The sequence below is a fragment of the Coloeus monedula genome (genome assembly GCF_965178545.1).
Source record: "Coloeus monedula genome assembly, chromosome: 26".
NCBI classification, from domain to species: domain Eukaryota; kingdom Metazoa; phylum Chordata; class Aves; order Passeriformes; family Corvidae; genus Coloeus; species Coloeus monedula.
In genome coordinates this window covers 1,571,301-1,580,712 of record NC_138806.1, presented here as the reverse complement: position 1 = coordinate 1,580,712, position 9,412 = coordinate 1,571,301, and the positions used below count along the sequence as shown (strand labels likewise).

At 49.4% G+C, this 9,412-nt stretch overlaps 1 protein-coding gene across 5 annotated transcripts in view; it reads left to right on the top strand.

Moving 5' to 3' along the window:
- The first annotated feature begins 273 nt into the window (after window positions 1-273).
- Window positions 274-9,412, top strand: part of GPATCH8 (G-patch domain containing 8) — a 55,981-nt gene continuing 46,842 nt past the window's right edge. For 4 of the 5 annotated variants that reach the window (XM_082297420.1, XM_082297422.1, XM_082297423.1 and 1 more), the window contains exon 1: window positions 336-399. Coding sequence is in view for 1 of the 5 variants with exons in the window: in XM_082297419.1 (XP_082153545.1) it covers window positions 355-399 (45 nt within the window). In the remaining 4 variants the exon portion in view is untranslated. Of the gene's footprint in view, window positions 400-9,412 lie in introns of all 5 variants that reach the window. The other variant, XM_082297419.1, reaches the window with a different exon arrangement.

The following is a 9,412-nucleotide window of genomic DNA, read 5'->3' as shown; positions in this document are numbered from 1 at the left end:
GCGGCTCGGCGGAACGTGACCTGTCGCGGCGCAGCCTTGAGGGCGCGGCCGGCCGTGCGAGCCGGTTCCGTCTCCTCGGTGTGCCGACCCCCGGCGTGTCGCTGTCTGCGGGCCGGTCCTGCCGCCGCCGCCCCACCGGGCCCCTCTGCAGTAGCCGCTCTTCTCCGCCGCTCCGCACGGTGGCGCCGTGTTGAGGGAACCCCTCGTTGCCGATCACGTGACCCGCTTTGCTGCGCACGTGATCGGCGGGCGGCGCATGCGCGGTGCGGCGGGGGCGGTGCAGGCGGGCGGCGCTGAGGGCGGAGGCGGCGGCGGCGGCCGGAGCGGGGCCGGGCCGGGTTGGGCCGGCGCGAAATGGCGGACAGGTTCTCCCGCTTCAACGAGGACAGGGACTTCCAGGTACTTCCCTCGCGCCGCCCCGCGCGACCGCGGTCTCTCAGGCCGGGCTTGGTCGCCCTCCCCACCCCCGGCCGGGGCTTTGTGCGCGGGCCCGGCGCTGCGCCGCGGCGGGGAGCGGCACAGAGGGGAGTGCGGGGGGCCGGGGCTGGCTGTCAAGGTGACCCGCGGCAGGGGAGAGCGGCCCGGGGGCGGGGGACAGCGGGTAGCGTGTTGCGACGGCGGAGGCAAGGGGCCGACCCGGCGGGGGAGAACGGTGAGGGGATCAACCCTCCACCTGCGATGGGACCGACCACCCCCGTGAGGGGTTGGGCCCCTTCCCGGTGAGGGAACCAGCCCCCTGATGAGGGGATCACCCACTTCCCCGTGAGGGGTCGGATCACTCCCCCCGAGATCCGCACCGCGCCGTCCGAACATCTGCCAGCGACCCGCTTCTCTGTGGAAAACGCCTCTTCCTTCTCACACCCGGCTCCCTAACAAAACATCAGTATTTCAACGTAATTAACGCCACTGATGCTGTTTTAAAGGGGGTTTAAATAAACAATGGGAAAATTAACGTTGACTCATTAAGCTTGAACAATGACATGTTGTTCTCTGACTTCAGCCCGAGAGAGTCTCGGGGTTAGAAAGGAAAACAAAAGGAGCGAGGATAACGCTGCTCGAGGAGAGCCGTGGATGAGCTGTTCTGTGGGTCCTTGTTTCGGAAGCTTGGAGTTGGAATGGTGCTGTTCATCCTCACTTGGGCCTTTCACCCAAAGACCTGGGAGGGTTTTTATAATGTGGAGCTTGCGTAATTCTGCTTAATCTGGCATTAAGGTGCAGTCTTGGAAGCAGTCAGGACATCCAGGAGTGACTAACTTATGTTGCTTCTGGGTGTTATAAGGGGTGCAGACTTCAAAAATTGTTATTAAACTGTTTTAGAACACATAAGAAAATAAATACCAGCGTGGTTGTGTGCACTATTGGCATCGCCTGCTCTGAGGATGGAGGTTTGGCTCCTGCCACAGCCCCAAACATAGGCTCGTTTGCATCCTTCATTTCCTTAAATGAAGAAATGAGCCATAATTAACACTGAAATCGTCTGATTTGGCTTTGAAGTTTGTGTTTCAGGAAGTGGAGCGAGCCAGATCTTGGGCTTGAAAGCACATTTCTCGTAATCCTTTGGTAAGGGAGAGAGGGGGAACCTAAACCAGGTTGAGTACTGTGGTTGTGCCCAGGGAACGGGTGAGCTCTGCAGTCGTGTCCACGTTTGCCTTTGGATGTCCTTGTTCCTGTCCCTTTATGGGGAAACCCCACGGCAAGAAAACTTAATTGTAGTGGCAAAACCTGTTACTGTGTCGTGGCTCTGGGCACGCAGGGGGAACGTGTGGTGATGTCAGGGAGGAAATTCGGCTCCATTACCCGATCCCGAGATCTTGGAAGCTGCTGAGTGTACCAGGGGACAATAACTCAAGTCACAACCCTGTGTCCCCTTGGCTTTAAAAAAGGGCACTGTTCTAAATTGGAATTTCTCTGTGCTAAGTACCAGGCTTTTATTGTCTTTCCCATAGACTAGAGTGAAAAATAAAAAAGTAGGATTTGGTTTTATGGAAGGGTCACTGCTCTGTTCTTCCCTGCCTGAAAATATGCCAGGGAGAAGAGAGACATTTTATTTCATGTTAAAGCTTCCTGTGAGGGAAAAGTGGAATCAGTCCCCTGGGAAGAGCAGTTTGGAGCTGGTTGAGGCTTGTGGAGGACTGAAGGTGAAAAGGGTGAGCTGTGGAAGAGGTGATCCGAGGGGGACTGGGACAAGGTCACGCTGAATTTTGGGAGCTCAAGGGTCTGTGCACCTACCCTCACAGCTGGGCAATCTAACAGTTTTTCCATAGTCTATTGATGAAGGAAAGCTTTTAGATGAAGAAGAAGGAAAAATAAGGTTTGAAGTCACTTCCAGAGAAGACTTTTGAATTTTCTTCTCTGTATTTAGGCAGAGATTGCTTGAGCTGTAAGAGGAATACAGGAATTCCTGTGGAATACAGGAAATGCTCGCTGTGCTGGGTATTTGCAGGGCTGCTGTGGCCATAGGTAAGAATATACCTGCTTGTGCCTGTCTAGAAAATCCCGGTCTGCAAATACAGCAAAACCAGGAGTGTTTCTGTTGGTGTCAGGGATGCCCTTTTCACACAGTTGTAGTTCTTTGGCAGGTGAAATTTCTGTCCTTGGAGCAGGTGACTCTAGATGTGACCCTGTGTCCCTGCCAGGCTGGTGAGTCCCAGGGAGCATGGCCAGAGGGAGACAGGCTCTAAAATTACAGTTTGAGCAGGGATGGATGCAGTATGGGGAGGGAGGCTGTGGAGATCTCTTGGGTTTTGTTCTGGGGTGATCTTTTTGTGATCTCCTCAGAGTGAAGGGATGTGTAACAGTTTGGAGAGAGGGAGAGAAACAAAAGGTCAGGAGTAAAGGGCGTAGGTCAAACCTACGCTTTTAGCTCTTTGGAAGAAAGGCAAATATCTTGGGATTAGTGATGTGGCTAATGGAAAAGTCACTGGATGAAAAAAAAAAGCACTTCAGAGTTCTCATTATTGTTATCAGCTGCCTTTCTGGAGAGAAGCTGGAAAGAGTCTGGGTTGGGAGGATCAGTTTGGCAGGAGTGCAAGTTGAGCACTGTAGGCAAGGGAGAGCTGGCAGCACAGGGTTAGCAGAGGTGATCCTCGGGTTTCTGAGCTTCTGATGTGCTGGAGAAAAGTGGATTAAAGGTGAGAGCTGCTGGGAGCTGTTCTTCCCTGTGCCTGACTGAAGGAAGATCAGTGCCATCAGGAGAGACAGGAATGGAAACATACAGCACTGCAGGAAAATCAGGAAGGAAGGACCTAAATCAGCTGAGAAAGAGAAGGTATCCATGGTCTGAAGTTCATGGAAAAGTGCTGGGGAGAGATCGGTTGTTGGGCAGAGAGGTCAGCCGAGAACTGGAGAGATAAGGGGGGGTGAGGGATCTTCCCATAGCTGCAGCCAAAGTGATGTGGTGGGCATGAAGAGAGCTGCAGAGGGAGTGATGCTCCTCCCAGGGAGTTATAAGGAGGAGCCCTGTGGAAAAGAGTGGCTTGTGTAAGGATAAGAAAGTCATACATATCCCTAAGGATAAAGGTCATGGTGTGGAGGGAGAGGAGGAAGCTTGTATATGCTGAAATTATTGTGACTCCTCTCTGTGTTTTGGTGGAAGGAACCTCGAAGTTAATGGTTTGCAAGTTGAAATTGCCAAAGAAGCAGGAATGGCACTGGAGGATATCACTGCACTGATTAGGCAGCCCTTGGGTTTTTCCTCACAGGATTGTTGTGCTGTTGCTGTGCTCTGTAGCTTTAGAAGCCACACTAAAGGCTTAGAGCCTCTTCCTCTTTTGCTTTAAGCTCTGAAACTTTAGAGAAAGTCGGAAAGCCCCTGGTGTATTTTGCAGGTGCTGAACCTGATGGCAGCTCCAGAGAAAGGCCTTGAGCTGTGCTCTGCCTATGATGGGGATCTTTCCCTTACCAGGCCAGCCCACGGCTTCATTTGGGAGCCTTGGACAGGGAAATGGATTAGTGGAGGAGAAAGGCAAGAGAAGGAAGGTCAGGGATATCCTCTCTTCTATGCTCTGCAGTGGCGAGTGAACTCTTGAGTGGCTCATCCAATTAAATCCCAAGCTTTTTCCATTTTCCATACAAGAACTATTATTTTTGGGTTCCTGACAAGCTTAGTCGTTTGGGCAAAGGATTGGGGAGCTTGTCTGTCACAGGCTCTGTCACTTGTCTGTGCCACTGTCCCCTGGACTGATGGGCTTCCCTGGCAGAGACAAATGGGAACCACCGTAACTTTGAGGAGTTCCAAACAATAGCTGTAAATGGTGCTAACAGAATATTGTAGGAGCATTCATGAAATCTATATGAACATATGAAACTGCTGCAGTAAGTAAATATATATTTTTAGTGCTGTTTATGCATTTGCAATGATTTTATTCTTCAGATCAGCTATGCAAACTCAAAGAATAAATATTGTGGATGTCTCCCTCGCTGAAATCCAGTGGTGCTCCCACTTATTCCCAGATGTTGAGAAAATGTTTTCTTCCTGCATTTTTCTCCTTTTCATTGTTGAAGCAGAAATATTACCAGCCATATGTGTCTATGTGTACAATAATTTCCTCTTCCTACGTACATTGCACTTACTGGCATCATTAGCCAGACGGAACACAGACTGTTCTGTCTCTTGGTTTTTTGGTGTTGTGTAGTCTGTACAATGGCATAACACTTCCACCCAGCAGGAAGAACCGTGCTTGGTTTTCTCTGCTGGGTGGAAGTGTGGCCATTCTGAGCCTCAGCTTGGGTATTCCTGCTAATTCCAAGAAGATAGGTGTTTTTTTTTCTTTCCCTCCACAAAGGATTTGAAGAGCTAAGCCAGCACATCACTGTGCTTCTGGCCCTGTTGCTTCCAGCAGGTTGAGCTGAGCACTGCTGGCAGGGGGATTTTATGCTTTTTAATTGGCAGAATGTCAGGGATAAGTTCTGTTCCCAAGCAGCTTAGGCAGCGCTTTACCGGACAGCTGGGCCGGCAGCAAGGAGGTTTAGAATCCATCCTTAATGAGTGTGGCCATGGCTGCAGCTTCAATTCACTTCCCAGGTGCTGCCTCAGGGAAGTGCATTTGATTTTCATGTCCTTCAGCAGGCCCAGCTGCTCAGGGCGATGTGGCACGGGGAGCTGATGTCTGCACTGCAGAGAGATAAAGAGGGTCATTTTCTCTGCTTGCCTTTACTAATTGGGAAAAGAAAAACTTAATGCGGGGGAATGAGGGTTGGAATCTCTGCAAAATCTGTTACGCTGAGCTTTCAACTGATCCAAGATCCTGGAGTGTGAATTTGCCTTTGGCGGGAGTAGCTGCAAGCAGTCAGGAGGCAGCCTTTGCCTTTTCCATGGAGTGTTTCCTAACTGAAGGATTAATCTGAGATTTTAAAAGATCTCTTAGTATAGTGTAGAGATCTCAGTTTATCATTCGATTCAGGTTATATTTCCAGTGTGGGCCCAGCACAGGAAGAATACAGCTCTTACCTCCTTGGCAGGACATTCTGACCTCTCAGTTGAGCAAAGCATGAACAGCAGAACTGTGACTGATTTTTTTTTAACCTCCCTGTGTGAGCAAGGAGGGGCAGAGAAGACTGGGGGGAAATGTGTTCTAAAGTAGATCAAATAGTATTGGTTCCAGTTTTAGAACATCACAGGAGGATCTGAACTTCAGTGTGGATTTCTGGGACTCAGGTGGTGAGGTAATTTTATATAGACCTTCTTCCTGCGGTCTGTGTTGTCACTTCTCTCCTACACCAGTGTTCTCCATTGCTGAGGCCGAGTGAATGGGAAAGGAAACACTTTATCCTGCAGTCCCACAAGCCATGGCTGAGCTACCTCAGCTTCTTCTGAGTCACCCCCTCTGAGATAAAACCCACCCCTCCAACCAGGCTCCTGCCACCCGCTGTGTGGGAATGTGGAGCTTCAGGCGCTCATCTGATAAAAAGCACTGCTACAGTTCTAGGGCAGCACTTCCTCAGTTGACAGAAGCTTTTCTCCTACCACATGGTTTTAAACCTGTAGTAATTCTTGCTACTTTCTCCTTTCAAGCAGCTCCATGGGCAGTTAATTTGAGATTTTGGCCATTCAGAGTTTTAAAGCCAGAAGTTAATATTAGGATGATGGCTTTAAATATCCAGGTATCACTTTCAATTCCCATTGTTTGGCCCAGTTCTGAGTCCAGGAGTTTGTGTTTGGCTGCCGTATCTCTCCCTTGAAGACAACTGGTGATAGGGAACATTTTCCTTTGTAGATTGTTCTGGTAGTTTAGCCATTTTAAGCTGCATTTTCCTTAATATTTCTTCTAGGTTTTTTTATTTTCAGCTGTTAGCTGATCTTCTCTGCTATGCCAAAGCACACATTACTGTGCTGTGTCCTCTTATGTGAAGGCATATACAACGTTTCTGCTCAATTTATCTTCTTCTGAGAGCCTTAATGGCTCTGAATTCTTTCACTGTTCTCCCTTTGTGTTGTTACACCTTTCTGCATCCTAAATTGTCCACACTTGCGACTGGAAAACTTGCTTAGAGGAGTCTAGAGCAGACTCTTACCTTTATAACATACCGAGATAAACATCTACTTACTGCTTTTTTTGTGTTTGCTGTTCCTTTGTTGCACACCCTTGGACTGTATTTTTATCCTTTCTGCTACCGTGTTGCGTGAGGAGGTTTTAACTGGGATTTCTCAGCCTGCTGGGTGCAGCCCTGTGCTGTGGCTGTGTTTGTACAGGGCTCTGTGAAAGCAGACGTGGTGTTAGGGAGCTGAAGCCACTCTTACATGGGTCAGGTTGCTCTGTACAAACATGTCCTCACTGTTGCTCACTCTTTGTTGGGCTGCCTGATCTGCAGACTGAGCTGGCAGGTGCTCTGTTCCCTCTGGTCATCGATAAAAATATTGAATGAAGTTTGAATCCTGTTAACGTGCTCCTGAGGGAGATTTTCTGTGAGATTGTGGTTTAGCAACAACTCTTTATCAAGTCGGACACCGTAGTAAGAAAGAAAAGGTAGATAATACTGTGAAAGCTTGGAAGTTTGTAGTGGTAAATTGATTAAACCCTAAATATTACATGATTAGCATCCCACCAGGCTGGTTTCCCTTTGCTTTGTACTGTCCGGTGTGGTCACACACTGGAGGGAAGGGGTGGCATCCAGAGGCACCTGGACAGGCTGGAGGGGTGAGTGTGTGTGAAGTTCAGTAAGGGCAAGTGCAAGGTCCTGCACCTGGGTCAGGTCAATTCCAAGCACAAATCCAGGCTGGGGGACAATGGATTGAAAGCAGCCTTGGGGAGAAGGACTTGGGGATACTGTTTGATGAGAAGTTCAGTGACTCAGCCATGTGTGCTGGCAGCTCAGGAACCAACCATGGGCAGCAGGTGAGGGGGGAATTCTGCAGAGCTGCCTCCAGCCCTGGGGTCCCCAGCACAGGAAGGATGTGGAGCTGCTGGAGAGTCCAGAGGGAGGCCACGGAGATGCTCCGAGGGCTGGAGCCCCTCTGCCATGGAGCCAGGCTGGGAGAGCTGGGGGTGCTCACCTGGAGAAGAGAAGGCTCCAGGGAGAGCTCAGAGCCCCTTGCAGGGCCTCCAGGAGAGCTGGAGAGGACTTGGGACAAGGGATGGAGGGACAGGGCACAGGGAATGGCTTCCCACTGCCAGAGAGCAGGGCTGGATGGGATATTGGGAAGGAATTGTTCCCTGGCAGGGTGGGGAGGGGCTGGCACAGGTTGCCCAGAGAAGCTGTAGCTGCTCCATCCCTGTCAGTGTCCAAGGCCAGGTGGAGCGACCTGGGCTAGTGGAAGGTGTCCTGCCCATGGCAGGGGATGGAACAAGATCGTCTTGAAGGTCCTTCCCCATCCAACCCCCTCCATGGTGTTCTGTGATTGTTTGAAGGTCCTGGTTAGCCATGAAGATGTGGGTGCTGGAAGCTGCAGCAGCTTCTGCATCATGGCATGTTAAAAATGGCAAAAAGAAAATTGGGTGAGTGAGGCCAGTGCTGGCTCTTGGGTAGAGCTTGCTGAAGGACTGCAGAGCATCCCTCGTGTGCTGGAACAGATCCACAGCTGGTGTTGGTGCAGCAGAAGGAATCTGAAAGACACAAAATTGTTCTTGTTTGGTGCCAAAGTATGCAAAGCAGGGACCTGCCTCTGGCTCCCACTCCTTGTGTGGTACAAGCTGTTTATCTCGGAACTGTAGAACATGTTTTTATTTGGACAGCTCTAAATGGGTATTTATATGCACATTTTCCTGGTTTAAACCTCTTGACCTGTGACTAGTCTTAAATGTGTTCTGCTGAGTGGGTTTTCAGTGTTTTTTGGACTTAGCAGGAAGAGTTTTATCAAAACTAATTTTTGGTCCAGTAAACAAAAGGTTCCATCAGCTTCTCAACGTGCAGTTCCAAGGTGCTTCTTTCAAACCTTGCCAATTTAAATTAATCTCCGAGTCTCAAGTGATTGCTTTTGTTGTATTGACTTGAGAGGATTTTCCTGTTAAGTACTCTCAGAATAATTGATGTGTGTGTCTGCTGAAAATGAGGTTTTGCTGCAGCTTTCACAAGATGTTGACTGTAAATATTCAGCTGTTTCTGGGGGTGTGCAGATGTGCTGTGTCCGTACTTCCCACTTGTATTGCAGGGAAAGGTCTGGGAAAGCAATTCCTAATTTGTGGAGGGTGGTGAGAATGTGTTGTTTGGGAATGCTTCACCTCTGTGTTGCTAGGAAAGAATCTGTGGGGTTTTTGTGTCTTTACAGACACTACAGGGAACAACAGGAAAAAGGATGATTTTGTTCTGGGAAGCATTAACAAAGGCTTTTCAGGTGCCAATACAAAGTTGCTTTTGTATTGCTTTTTATAGCTTTGAGAAGCCATGTGGCCTTTAAAATGACCCAAGAAAGTTTCCAGGATTGGAAGGAGCCACCTCCTAGGTGCATGTTGGTCTTAAAAATATGGGTTTTTTCTGGCTGCATAACGAATATTCAAAAAACACTGTAAGCTACGCTTTCCTGGAGTTGTTTTTGCGTTCTTTGGATGGATTTCTAAACATCAACATGGTTGTCTGCATCAATTACGTTTTGGAGCCCTTCCATGGTATAGAGTCATCAGGCCCTGCCGAGCTGCAAAGGGCAGCATGAATTACTGCTGTGATCTGTAGTCAGCCTGCGTAGGGAGGTGTGGATCTTGCAGAGGTATTAGAAACCCGTTACATTTTGATTGTGTGTAATAAACTCAACGATCAGTCGTGGGGAGCTGCATTTGGGTTTAACACCTTCCTTCCCCCACTGGTGTTGGCTGGAACTCGCTGTGAGGTCAGTGGTGATGTTGGTGATAAAGCCCCACAAATAAACCAAATCAGAGCACTGGCAGACCTTGTCCCTTGTACCCCTTGTATCTCACCCATGCCTGGGGTGGCTTTTTTTCCTGCCTGTCCCACATGTGCCACTGCAGCTGCAGGTGGTGGG